The sequence below is a fragment of the Aethalodelphis obliquidens genome, unplaced genomic scaffold (genome assembly GCF_003676395.1).
Source record: "Aethalodelphis obliquidens isolate GAN/ISIS:26980383/991018 unplaced genomic scaffold, ASM367639v1 scaffold84, whole genome shotgun sequence".
NCBI classification, from domain to species: domain Eukaryota; kingdom Metazoa; phylum Chordata; class Mammalia; order Artiodactyla; family Delphinidae; genus Aethalodelphis; species Aethalodelphis obliquidens.
Genome location: NW_020838028.1, coordinates 6188937 through 6203760, shown reverse-complemented (window position 1 = coordinate 6203760; position 14824 = coordinate 6188937). Strand labels below are relative to the sequence as shown.

Sequence of the window (14824 nt, the reverse complement as noted above, 5' to 3'; positions counted from 1 at the left end):
CTACATTTCCTTTTGGAGTATGACTTTGAAGTTCAACTAGGGATTTGTTTTTTCCTCCAGGATTTTTTTGGGTTAGGCTTTTAGCAGAACACCTCACTGGAAGACTTAGTTATGACCTTGAAATCTCTGAGAATGGGATTATGAAATTGCATTCCTGAAATTTTAAATATTTCCCTCCGCAGGCTCCACCTCAGTGTCAAATGGAATCACAACAAGCCCCAAAGTGTCCTACCCAGGTAAAATGAAATGACCCAAATGCACTGGAATGAATTGTCTCTTCCACATGAAGCTTTCCTTAATCGTGAATGTGTGTGATCATTTGTGCGTGCATGCATACACACAGAAACTTGATATGTGTACATGATATCTAATAAATAAAATGACAGCATTATCCTTTTACAGAAACCACTGTAGTAGCAACAGGAGATCAAGAAAATGAAAATAAAACAGGTCAGTATGGGAAAAGTACTGATTTTTTTGTTATTCAACTAACACTTCTTTAATACCTTACATGTGCTAGACTCTGTAGCAGCCCTTGCCATTTTATTATTTTGTGTGTGTGTGGGGGGGAAGAGATTATTTTTTTTAATATAAATTTATTTATTTATTTGTTTTTATTTTTGGCTGTCTTGGGTCTTCGTTGCTGAGTGCAGGTTTTCTCTAGTTGCGGCAAGCAGGGCCTACTCTGTGTTGTGGTGCATGGGCGTCTCATTGCGGTGGCTTCTCTTGTTGTGGAGCACGGGCTCTAGGTGCGTGGGCTTCAGTAGTTGCAGCATGAAGGCTCAGTAGTTGTGGCACATGGGCTTAGTTGCTCTGCAGCATGTGGGATCTTCCAAGACCAGGGCTCAAACCCCTGTCCCCTTCATTGGCAGGCGGGTTCTTAACCACTGTGCCACCAGGGAAGCCTGGAAGAGATTATTATCTACACAGATACTATCGTTATAGTGTATTTAATGCTTCTCAAACATGTGCACAGCAATTATGGTCCTGGGAGTGCACTGAGACTGTTAATTTCTGTTTATTAGTTGGTAGGGTTGAATGAAGGCATTAGGGAAGAGATCATTGATTTCAATATTGGCTAGGGTGAGGAGGGAATTCCTGTCAAATGGCACTTAAAAAGACAGCGACTTGAGACAGCATGAGTGACTTCAGGAATCAACCAGGTATTGGTAATATTTGTATGAGGTTCAGGGAAGAAATGAGATTAGATAGGTAAGCAAAGGAATGTTTATGAAGGACCTTATTTCCAAACTTAAATGAGACTTTATCCTTACAATAAATGGGGTCTCCTTAAAGATTTTGTTAAGAGAATGATATGATCAGATAGGTCTTAGAAAAATTGCTCTGATAGCAATGTGGAGCATATGAGATTGTATCTTATTCCTCCCGTTACAAATTTTTTCAATGAACTGGGAATTCTGGGTAGGGAAAATTTTCTGCTATATTTATGCCTAAACACAATTTCTCTCTGCTGTTGCTGGTTTCTGGTAATCTGTTAAGCATTTATAATTGAGAATTAGCCTAGTGTCCCCTTAGTAAAGAGAAATATTTTATGCCCCAAACTTGCACATCTTTAATTATTTTCTGTTTTTCTGTACCTATTATTTGTTGGGGTCCTTTTACTCAAACATAAAGAAACTTTAAGTTCTTCTCAAATATTCTGTTATTTCTAGTTCAGCCTTCTGCTTGGTAGAGAGAATAAAAATATTAATCTGAATTTTAGCAGTTTGGAAATAGAATTTGCAATTGGAGTGGATTGTTAGGTTGATGAAACTTTGTGATAAGTGAAGCCTCACAAAAAATAGTAAGCAGTTTAAAGCATTTTGTGGGAGTGGAGACAGAACAAGATTAAAATATTGTAAGACAAAAAGAGGATAAAAATTCTTAGAGGATTAAAACCAGGCAACTAATAATACTTATATCTTTTCTATATCTGAGTTATCCTTTTCCTTGTTTGATTATACATTTTATTGTCCTATTTATCAGAACTGTCTTCTGAGAAATTTTGAAGAGAAGTTTACCTTGATTCTCATTCTGCCTTTTGATTCTCATATTTTCCTCCCATTAAAATTTGAAATCTAAAGGAAACACTTTCTAATGGTGGAATATCAAATGCCATGAGGAGTAGAAAGGGAAGATTGATGGCAATATGTCTGTTTGTAAAACTAGCAATGTGGTCAAGTGCTTTCAGTGATTAGAAAACTATATTTATTCCAAACCTATTCCAGTAACTTTAGAGATTAATATGAGGTGTCTGTTTTTACACAGGATGTCCAGTATCACTTCCACCGCCTCCAGGTAAGCTTACCTCCACTTGAAAATCAATCATCCTACATTAATGGTTTTTCTTGTAAATCAAATTTCAGAGGTCATGCCAATGAAAGTCACTAGCTATGGAAGTGTGATAAAATAGGAAAACTTGAAGTGTATGAATTTAGCTTTTATTCACCAAATAAATAGTGAGTGATAGTTTGTTTTGTCACACACAAACTAATAAAGCCAAACCAAACAAATGCATCTTGTCACTTAGTCAAAATAGAGTTTACTAAATAAAGTGTTTCATGTAACTATATGATACCTTGATCAAAATATTGCTACTCGATAGTATTTTTGAAGCTAAATAATTCCAGCTTTTATTGAGGACTGAATTTTAGCAAGAAAAATTAGGCATAACCAGAGTTCAATACTTTTAGAGGACTTTGAGTTCCTCTAAAATTATCAAGCCAATGTGATGTGCTTTGTACAAAGTGGCAAAAGTTACCAAAAAAATCATTCTCTGATCTTAGGATATAGTGGGAGAAGGGAGATTTTCAAAGAAACATAGGTAATTTTCATATAAGGCTGAAAATAAATTTCACAGTGAAATATGTGACCTATGTATTATATAAAGAGCACATGTTATGTGTCACACATATTACATATATTGTATACTTTGGAAGGATTCTCGTGTATTTCATTAGAGAATTGGAATTTGAGAACAATAAGTAGGCTATTTCAGGGTATGTAAATGAAAGAAGTGAGACAAGGTCGAGATTATAGATTGGAGACATGTTATGGCAACCTCAGAAGGCAGAATGCTAAAATAAAGTATTTAGTTTACAAGACTGTAAGGGGTATCAGAAGTTCTTAATTGAAGCAATGATGAGATGAAAAGTAGGCTTTAGAAAAACTGTTCTACCTATGACACAGACAATTGACTGGATCAGAAAGAAGACTGAGTCAGACTTCCCCAAAAAAGCCAGATTCTGCTAGGTCAAAGATACTAAGATCCTGCTTAAGGATACGGGGTGGGGGAAGGATAAGCTGGGACAAAGTGAGAGAGTGGCATGGACATATATACACTACCAAACATAAAATAGAGAGCTAGTGGGAAGAAGTCGCATAGCACAGGGAGATCAGCTCAGTGCTTTGTGACCACCTAGAGTGGTGGGATAGGGAGGGTGGAGGGGAGGGAGATGCAAGAGGGAAGAGATATGGGGATATATGTATATGTATAACTGATTCACTTTGTTATAAAGCAGAAACTAACACACCATTGTAAAGCAATTATACTCCAGTAAAGATGTTAAAAAAAAAAAGATACTAAGGTCCTGGAGTAGTATTGTAACAAGTAAAATCAGGAAAGGAAGGGATTCAAGTGAGGATAAAGATACAAGATTTTGCAATTTGTTCAATGCCAAATGATGGAAAGGAAATAATCAAGATGACTTCTAAGTTTTAAGCTTAAGTATTTGAAAGCATAGTTCAGCCCGTAACAGGAGGTGGCCAGCTTAGATGAAAAACTGGTTTTAGGGGAAAAATGATTCAATCTATTTTGTGCACATTTTGTGCACGTGTCTGAGTTTCTTTTAAATCTGCCGAGGTGCTGTTTATTAGGCCAAGGGAGATCTGGGTCCGTAGCTCACAAGAGATGTTTATACAGGAGCTAGAAGTTTGAGAGTCATCCACTTGATGTTACAGTAGATACTGTAAAGATGGAGGAAGGTACCAGTGGGAAGAATAGAGACAAAATGAGAGGGAGGAGGAAGTGCTGCTAACAGGAATTTCAGAGTGTTCAATCTGAAGGAAGAATGTTTCCAAGAAGGTGAGAGGTAAAAAAATGTCAGCTATTGTAGGGAACTTGAAAAGCTGAGAAAGAGTGCTTGGGACTGGTAATTATGAGGTCTTGGTGACTTTTAGGATTGTGGAGACAGAAGTCAGAAAGTGAAACAATAAGTAAAACAGTATCCATAAGATTTATTGACCACTGACAGGAGAGGTCAAGAATTATCCTTTCTGAGGATTGTAAAAATAAGAATTATATATATGCTTGCTAAAGACAGTTTGCTCAGAGTACGGGGAGGTGATTTATCCACCTTAAAGCACCTTACAATCCTTCATAATTCTGTATCTCTGAAATACTAGTGCCAATTCAGTATTGGTCAACCTGGTGGTTATTACAGATAATTGACTGTTATAGTTTGCTGAATTTAATTAGCATTTGTCATTTCATGTTAACAGTTTGTCATGGTCCACTGGGAGAAAAGAAGTCTGTAAGTACACAGTTTGTCTCTACTTTAATCCAAATTTGCTGTCATTCCTGTATTCAAATAGAAGTCTAAACTTCGTTTGTTTTTGTAGCCTGGAGACATATGGACTGCCAATTGCCACAGATGCACCTGTACAAATGCAAAGACCGTAGACTGTAAACCCAAGGAGTGTCCTTCTCCACCCACATGCAAAACTGAAGAGAGGCTTGTAAAGTTCAAAGCTAATGATACCTGTTGTGAAATCGGGTACTGTGGTATGTATTCATAATACATTACTTGAATTGAATAGTTGTTTACTTATTCACGCATTCAAGAGATATTTATTGAGCTACTAATATGAGTCAAATGCTTGATGGGTGTGATAAATAAAGCAGAATCAATACTTGTCCTCTTAAAGCTTACTATCTTTGGAACAGGGGAAACCCAGTTAAGAATGTAATCAGTAGGTTAAAAGGAGATGATGGTGTTATGGGAAGAAACATTATAATGTTTCCTTATTGGTTGGTAAATATGATCTCATATACAATTTCTGTTTTGTAAATAAAAATTATAATATTTATCTTAGGGTAAAATATGTACTTATTTTTCAGAACCAAGAACATGTTTATTTAAGAATATCGACTATGCGGTAAGGTCATTTCTACTTTAAAATACTTTTATTAATATAATTATGAATAAATGCAGGCTCTTTCGGCTAATATGAAAAAGTCATAGATAATGGTGGAGTGGAATTTATTTCTTTCCCATATTCCTTTCAAAAGAAAGGTCAAATGCAATATCCACCATAACTTGCTTCAAAAGGGGGCAATATACTTGATCACTAATCTAGCAATGGAGCTTCTGAACAAAATTTCCCATGGGTCTCACCAAATGGAGAAGACATACAATGTTCAAATCAGTGAAGAGAGTTAAACTGTAATTATAATCAGAAAGATCAGATGGCGGAACAGTCAGAGATCAAATACAAAAACCCAAAAGACTAGAGCTCTACTATAGGGATATAGCAACACAGTATATTCAGGGCTGGATTTGACAATTGATTTGACATATTGAAAAGTAATTTAACTTTGTAGGAAAAGTATCACAAAGCCATAAAAACCAGATGATTCTCAAACTGATATTAATAAATTTGAACTGGTGATACTAAATATTACAACAATCTAAATATAAAATAAAATATGTGGTATGTTAGGAAATACATAAAACAGAGCCTATAATTTAATAATAATTTAATTTGATATAACTCATTTATTACACTCACATTTCTACCTGGGTTTCTTAAATTTTAGTTTCCAAAAGTTATCTGACTTGAGAATCTATGACAGTTTTGAAATATAAAATGAGACTATGTTTAAAGAACAAAGAAAAGTTTTACCTCTAATCATTTTTATGCAAAAGAGTTGAAATAATAAAATTTCAGTTTACCAGAAAGTTTACTTGTGGTTGGAGGGCCTGATATAAATGGAATTTCCCCAAACTGATGTTTGAATTTTAAACATAAAGTAATTATAAAGCAATCTAGAGAAATTTAAAAACACAGGAACACAAGGAAAGATAGAAAATATCTTTTGGGACTTTTCTTTAAAATCCTTGAAAAATATAATAGAGCTACTATAGATGAATCTTAATTTGAGGATTGAGAATCTTGACACATTCTGTGCTCTCAGTGAAGACCTTTGATTTATTCATGGAAGTAGAAGACTTTAATCACCTTTTCTTAAATATTAATTTAATGGCTGAAATTGCCTCTGGAAATTCACTAAACATTATAAATTTGAAAAAAGAATTACAGGTTTTATTGTCAACCTGAAAAATAAATCAAGATGAATACTCATTTGTTCTGTCCCCCTCCCTACCTCCCAGGTTGGTGCTTCATTTGGTGACCCCAGCAACCCATGTGTCTCCTACTTCTGCCACAGCACAGGTTTCGTTGCGGTGGTACAAGACTGCCCAAAGCAGACTTGGTGTGCAGAAGTAAGTCATCTTCTTAAGCAGTGAACAACAAGGTTCACTTCTCATGTTAAATATAAACGCAACCTGTCTTCTTCCTTATTTGGAAAAGTTTGTGCCTGGACAATAGTTATACATCTCCTGTAGATTCCATTCCAGTTATGTCATACACATTTTATTGCCAAGTATACTTTTCATATCAAATATATATTTTCAGGTTCTATAAAACTTAATCTAGTGCTAGTCTAGAAGTAAGTTACTGTAGAAAGCATGTTGCTGCTTTTGAAACAAACAAAAAACTGTTTTTTTCAAGGTTCATGGATTCAGCTTAATCATTTTCTGTAAAAGAACATATTTTTTTAATATAATCACATAAATGCGTACTGTTCAGATCTCTCTTTGTGCCACAATTTTTATCCCCCGAAAATATGGTGAGGGTTTTGTATTAATGAATGCTTAAGTTTAAATTACTAAGGAAGGTTTAAATTTAACTATTTTTTCTTTCTGAAACTATAATTGATAATATAGTTTAAAGTTTTATTTTAGAACTCCAGTGTTGGCTTTCAACATTTACTGAGTTTTTACTTTGAGACATTGATAAGTTTGAGGGTATAATAATTTATAAGACGAAAATCCTGCCCGTGAGAAACTTAGTGTCAAGTAGCAATGTTATTGTGAAAGTATTTTTTTTCAATTCAAATAGGGAGGAGTAACTTTTTATTTTTTGGTATTTTATTTTAAAGAAGAACTTAAACATTGTTTTTCCCTTTCTGACTACTGTTGAAAAAATTTGGTGTCAGTAGTCTCATTTTTATTGCTATACTCTCCCGTCTGTGCTGACTGGATCTGAGATCAGCGTGTCTATCTGTTCCATTTCCCCCTTTGTGATGCTATTTCAATATGTTAACAATGTTATATTATTTATAGGAAAATACAGAGGTTTTTCAGCCTGTTTCTTTTTCTCATACCCCTATAGGAAGCCAGAGTCTATGATTCAAATAACTGCTGCTATACATGTAAGTAAAATCAAGTTCCACATACGGAGGAAATGTAAACTGTTGACAAAAATTTAGTGTTTCTTTAAAACAAAATGGCAGATCATTAATAGAAAGTCTCCTGTGTTTTTAACACAACAGGTAATCTAACCATATGCATACAATTAATTACACAAACAATTAATACAAAGTATTATATTTTCTCACGCATGTTGGTTGCAGCATTCTTCCCGGTAAAAACCAGTGATGTTTACAAGGGAGAAAATTTAATTTTCATGGAAAAAAATTAGTTTGCTCTCCTAACATCAGTAGATTATGTTGTAAATTGTTGTATTAGATCATAAGGATGATCAGCAATGAGAAAATGGATATCAGAAACAACCATCTCTCTGTCTTTTCTTCCTTCCCTCTTTCTTCCTTCCTCCTTCTACCTTCTTCCCTTCCTCCTCCTTCTTTTATTCTTTCTTCTCCTATGATAGTAATAATAGAATAATAATAACATTTATTGAGTATTAACGAGGTACCTTGTTCTGGATGCTGAGACAGTTAATCCCTTTCAATAACATTGTGAAGTATTTGTTGTTATTATTCTCTACTTTATGGTTAAGAAAACTGAGACTTAGCAATTGTTAATGTTGAACCTCATTTTTGACTCTGTTATCCTAGGTAAAACTAATTGCAGATCTTCACCTGTGAATGTGACTGTTAACTACAATGGTTGCAAGAAAAAAGTTGAGATGGCAAGATGCACAGGGGAATGCAAAAAGACTCTCAGGTAAGTTTCTCCTTGAATGTATACTGTGCATTAATTTTGGAACACTGTGGAGAAAATTAAGCGTTTAAAACATTACATGGACAAATGTTTACATGAGAGCTAATGATCAGGACCTGATTAAAATGAAAATATTAATATCTGCAAATCAAAATAAACATTTTAAATAGTAATTAATTCATTTTGAAGTAGTTTTCTAAATAAGTCAAACATAATACATTTATGACAAATGTATTTATTTTCATATAGTGATTACAGAGATTACTTAAGCAAATACTCTTGCTAAAAAGTGAGTTTTTAAAAAGTTGCTTACATTTTAGACATAACATATATTACATATTTTTCCTTTTGTACACTTTTGCATGTAGATTAATATATGGAGAATAATAATTTGATATTAATTGTATATTTAAAAACTGTTTTGTTTATATTTTTTGCACCATAATGCTCTAATTATGAAATGGTAAATCTCTCCATTTTGGACTTTTTTCATTTTCTTTTTTTTTGGTCTTACATACCAATTTTAATGAATCCATACCAGAAGTTTACAGTAAAGGGGGAAATGCAAGGTGTAGGGAAAGAATAAGTTGGTTGGAAGACTTGCTAAATCACTTAGACAATTAGAATTTGAGCATTGATGTCAATTTATTTCAGAAGACATTCTGAAATTATTTATTACCTAATTTTCTTTTTTCTTAGGTATGATTATAATAAATTTCAGTTGAAAAATTCATGCCTTTGCTGCCAAGAAGAAAACTACGAGTTCAGAGAAATTGTTCTTGACTGTCCTGATGGCAATACAATACCTTACAGATACAGGCACATCACGACGTGTTCCTGCTTAGACATGTGCCAACAATCTATGACCTCAACAGTCAGTTAATAGTAAATAGCATTACCTTTCCAGTTGTAACAGACCAGGTATTTATTTTGTAAGTGAACAAAAATAATGACTTTAATAATGAGAATAACTAAACATTTTATGTCACTCAAAATGTGAGTTGCCATTATGAGTCATTTTGTTCTTTTATTGACTGGATCTGAAAAATAAATACAACTTTTCAAGCAATTAGGGAACATATGTATTTATTTGGTAGCAATGAGAATTCTAGAAGTCAAGGAGAAACTGAGTCATATCATGGCTCTCCAGTGTACTCACCTTCTACTCTTCATCTGGATGAGGCCATTTTCCTGTTTTGTTCCTTCTCTTCACAGCTAAACTTATGAAAATGTAAATTTTGTTCATCACCCCTTTCATTCTATGACAACTCCCTCTGCTGAGAACACCCATGGCCTTCTTATGATTTTTTTCTGTAGGATCTGATATCATTTTCACTCTTCCTTTCTTGAAACATTTTCCTTGCTGTTTCTGTGACATCATTTTAAATTAGTACTTCTACATTCTGTGGACACCTTCACTTTTTCCAGTCTTTTAAATCTCAGTTCTCCAAAGTTGTATCCTGTTCCTCTTCTCATTTTACTGAGGCTTCTTAGACAATTTCACTAACATAGGCAGATGTGTTTATATATGGAGGACCTCCAATCTATATCTCCAACCCCAAACTCTTCTTTGAATTACATTGATAGAACTACATTGATAGAACTCTGAATTTACATCTCTAACTGGACATTCTGTAGGTACCACAAATTAAGCAAGACCAAAACTAAATTAATGTCACTCCCCCAATCCACTCTTTTACTTGTATTTTGCATATTATTGAGGTAGTTAGCTAGAAGAAGTTGAGGTTCAATAATATCATGACTGTCATCTTCAGTACATTCTACACTTTGCTGCCTCACACTCATACCCTTCTTCCTATACGTATATTTCCAAATGTGTCTTGCACAACATTGTTTACATATGCAAAACATGCATAGTTACTAGCACTCTATTCCCTTCCCAAACCCAATTTATCATAATCCACTTCTGTACTACTCACCTTTTTATATGACTTGGATTATTGGTACATTTAACTATCATCAAACACTGTATGTCCAATGGTGGGTGAAGAAACTAGGTTTCTTGGTAACTAGGATCTTGGTAACTGCCAACAAAAGGTGAATAATAACTAAATACAGGTGGATATTACAGGTACTTTTAAATTTGGTCCCAAGGCCTTCGGCTTTCCTCCATGTCTTGTCACTGGTTCCAGGTTTTTCTTCCTCTCAGTCTATATCCGAGTTGGTCATTTGGCAAAATATTGCAAATTTGAGCCTTTAAAAATCCAAATGGATGAGGTTGTAAGAGTTGTTCCATACCTTTTACCTTAGAGAATATTAAACACAGAATCAACTATACACCTACATCTCAGCCTTTACTGCATGACAGTAACTCTATTCTCCTTTGGTAGTCAGAATTGATCATCCCAGACAATATAATGACAGAGATGGATTTTCTGCTTAGAAAGGCTGTTCTCGAGTCACAAAAGACACAAAATGGCTAGCAGGGACTTTGAACAAATGGGAGAGAATGTAAATCTTGATTTCTAGTTCATCTGTTATGTCACATAGTGCAATCAGCATATCAATCTCACAAGTTAGTATCCCTCAGCTGGTGTTAGAGAGGAGTTCTCAATAGGCCAGTCTTTAAGGTTTACCATCTATGAATAATAGGCAAGATAATTTCATTGATACTGTATGCACCTATTTCCTTTCCTTTTTTTCATTTTGAAACAAATTTTTTTCAGTTGAAAGGAGTGCTGTGCATCATTTCATGGTAGTGAATAAAATATTCAATAAGCTATGGATAGCAGTACTTCCTGAAGCATATTAAACACAAAAAGAAAATTCAAATCAACAATTGGTTATATTGGAGAAAAGAAGTACTGATCTCTTCCCAACTGAAAAGGATCAAAGTTGTCCACTTGTTACCAGGTGGCTGACTGGCACTCCATGATGAGGCCAAAAAAGAAGATCACTTTATTGTTGACATTGTGGTATTCATACTGGCTTTAGTGGTAGAAACTTAGGCTCTTGAGCCCATAGATCACCTCTTCCCTGCCACAATTTCTACCTTATTCATGAACCTCTTTGTTGAAGGAGGTCATCAAGAGTACGTGACGGCCAGTTGATCTGTGGATGTGCTGAGGCTGTTGGAGGCTCCTTACCCACTTCCCTGTCCTTTGAATGCGTGTTCTACTTACCTTCCCCTCACTAGCAGCTACCCCAAGGACATAGCCTTGAGATAGTGAGGTGTTACTGAGACCATCTGAATGGTATATGTGACTGAATTCAATTAAGGCCTCTATATAATCTTTTAAGATTCTGGCAGGTGGGTGCAGAGATCCACTTGTCTTGTGGTGCCCAAGACAAGTCTTGTAAGTAAGTTCCTTTGTTAATCAAAACCTACCACCTACCAATCTGTAGTGGTCTGCCTCTTCAGTCTTTCCTTGCCCTCTGTGTACAGGGGCCAATTTATAAACCAACACTCATTTAGCAACTACTGGCCAAGATGAGAAAGAAGACTTACTGACAACCATAAACTGTGATAACCATAGTTAACACATACTGTTTATTACCTGATTCTTGCATGAAAATTCTGGTAAGGAATCTCTGGTAAATATATGCTTACTTATGTTCAGACTTGGATCTATTCTGGTGACCCAAATGATTTCTCTAAATCTTCTTTGTGTCATCCTCCAATTTTGCTTCTTTTGAGTCCTTGGTTATTTCTATCAATAATCTGCTACTTCCCTGAAATCAGTGTAAATCCTTACTTTGAGCCAACCTTCTACTAAGCACAATAGCCAATGAGAAATATCCTTTCCAGTTGTCATCCATGCCATTGCTTGAGATAGACTATAATACCACATAGAGCTTACTTTTCATTGATACTGGGGTCATTTGGTAATCCAGCCTTGAGTGTTTTCATCCTGTGCCAACTGGTCATAAGCTAGTCCTCCCCTCCAAGCAATAGGCATAAATTCAGACAAAGGTGACAGCCAGATAAGTGGTATCATATTGTAGGTACTAAGAAACCATCTCATGGATCTGACTTTTGCCTTTGAGATCTGAATGGGTCATGGGGCACCCATCTTACATATATGACTTCTGCTGGGAATACCTAACTTCATAGCTATATAGACAAGAAAATGTCCAGTCCAGGATTAGGGGCTTTGGTCATGGTTACCTGTTATTGCTAGATACCAGTAAAAAGCTTGTATTTGTTGAAAATAGCATAGGTACTCCAGATACTGATGTGGCCTTGCTCCCAAAGCAATTGCTATGATTATATTAAAACCTGTCATTGGTTTCCCGAAGTTTTGTTCTTCTGCTAAAGATTCTTCTAGAACCATTAGATCAGCACAAGTTGTAATAGTTAAAATCAAGGCAGTTTTCACCAAAAACTTGATAACCCAAACAGCTGTTTATTTGGTCAAAGTCCCTCTAGAGTTAGAAGCTCTTAGGTCATCCAGTAAAAAGACTTAAGAAAGACATCCATATAGGTTTTATATTTCCAAAATCTAATGGGTCTATCTCCTAGTATAGGGGAACAATTTACAACAGCATGTCCTTCACTTTGGAAGTGATGGCCCACCATCTCTGTATTATTAGGAATTCAACTGATTACAGAAAACCCAAAATAAGTCACACAAATAAACAGAAGTTTCTCCCTCATGCACAAGACTGGGTATGTGATCTGGAACAGGTATGACTCACCTAGTATCTCCTATCTTGTTTCTCTGACATTCTCAACATGCATCTTTTATTTTCCATCTGTAGCTCATGATGGTTCCCTTCAGACCCTAGCATTTCAGCCTCATTCAAATCAGCAAAAAAAGGGGAATGGGAGAAGGGGAATGTATGTGCCTTCCTTTTAAAGGCAAGACCCAGAAGTTGTACATATACTTTTATTAATATACTATTTGTCAGAATTACAGAGCCACAACTGCCTATGGAGCCACAAATGATTCTAAAATGAAGGCCTATGGATTGTCTATAGCATAAGCATTCGGGATCTTTGCAAAAATATAGATTGATGAACTTCATCCAAGAGATTCCAATTCAGTAGATTAGAAAGCAGGTACTAAATTGGAATCAATATTTATATTGATCCAAACCAATATTTGGAAACAAAGTTCTGGAGCCCATATTGTTTCATTTGGTTACAGAAACATCTAGAAGAGCAGCTGCAATTCAGTCATCACCAAACTAAGCTTATTGTGAGGGATACTGTGAGGCACTGCCCAGATTCCCCTTCCAAAATAAAGGATTTATTTTCCCAGCTTTTGAGAGTGCTGCCAGAAGATTGCTCTCAGCTGTCTGTCTCCTTCAGGGATTGCCTCAGCTAAAGAAAGCCACAACCCTCAATGTCCTATCCCCTTTCTGGAGAAAAGAGGAGCATCCAATGACTGATGGACAGTAGAAAGGTTTGGCCCTCTCATCACAATTTGCATCATAAGAATGCCCTGAAAGGTTGACTGAGCCTTCCATTGAAGACACATAATGGCTTGACTTCTCCCTCCATCCAGTCTTGATTCCTTCCTTCTCTTCCACAGTTTTGGATTCCAAGAGCATTCCCTAATAAACCTACTCTTTGTTAATATCCATCTCAGAGTCTGATCCTAGGGAACTGATTCTGCATTGCTTAAGGAAATTTAGCATCATTCTCTAAGACGGATCAATTTTTTGTAACATTCAAGCCTGAGAATTGAATAGGGGAAGAATGCAGAAATGAGTCTACCTATGTCTCTCATTTTTTATGGTGGCCTTGAAATGAGCTAAACATATGAATCCTCCACCACTGCCTCTATCTCTCATTTTCTCCCCCTTATATAATAAAAAAGTTTCCTATACACCAATGAGATAATTTTAATGGCTTTAAAAGACAAATGCTCCTACCATAAAATTAATGAGGGGAAAGAAAGTTGATTATTAATACTCAAAATCTAGAATTATAATTTTGTCAGAACACCTTTAAAACTCAATGTTTCTGACTATTCTAATATTTCTCTCCCACGTGTAATTCATCCCACATATACCGGTCACACTCCTTTCCTCATCTGCCTTTATATATTTCATAGTCCTACATATACTTTAGAAAAATATCACTTTATTGAGAGATGATTGTCAAGTAAAAAGCTGTACATGGAATTGAGTAAGATGGTGAGACAAGAGGCTCCTAACTTCCCTTCTCCACTTGGATGTACAAAATGCACAGCTACACAGGGAGCAATTCCTTTTGAAAGAAATTCAAAAACTAGCTGAGTGATTCCTACACATTGGATAAACAAGAAAATATTCACAGTGAAATGAATTAGGAAAGGCTGAGATACACTCTTGTCATAGACCCCACTCAGTACAGAGCCATACAATCTGGGGGGAACCCCCAACTCCCAGGTTCTCCTTGAGGAGTAGAGGGTTTGGACCACACATGTGGTGCCCAACTTTCAAGACTCTGACCTGAGGCTGAGCCCCCAAAACACTGAACTCTGAAAACAAATGGGGTGTGCATCCACAAGACCCACAGTCTATAGCAAACAAAGAAGCAGTGATGGGCACACTAGCAGTCACCATGGTTATTCCCCCAAGACTCAGTGCAGATGAAGCAGCCCATCTCCCAGGCTTTCTCTGAAAGG

General features: G+C 35.7%; 1 protein-coding gene across 1 annotated transcript in view; it reads left to right on the top strand.

The window, feature by feature from the left end:
* The window catches only part of LOC113613083 (mucin-19-like), a 39100-nt gene extending 29971 nt beyond the window's left edge, over positions 1-9129 (top strand). The window contains exons 30-39 of the mRNA XM_027093517.1: positions 183-236; positions 403-450; positions 2269-2298; positions 4501-4532; positions 4621-4783; positions 5120-5157; positions 6393-6503; positions 7456-7495; positions 8141-8249; positions 8946-9129. Coding sequence (XP_026949318.1) covers positions 183-236; positions 403-450; positions 2269-2298; positions 4501-4532; positions 4621-4783; positions 5120-5157; positions 6393-6503; positions 7456-7495; positions 8141-8249; positions 8946-9129 — 809 coding nt within the window. The remainder of the gene's footprint in view (positions 1-182; positions 237-402; positions 451-2268; positions 2299-4500; positions 4533-4620; positions 4784-5119; positions 5158-6392; positions 6504-7455; positions 7496-8140; positions 8250-8945) is intronic.
* Positions 9130-14824: the final 5695 nt, after the last annotated feature.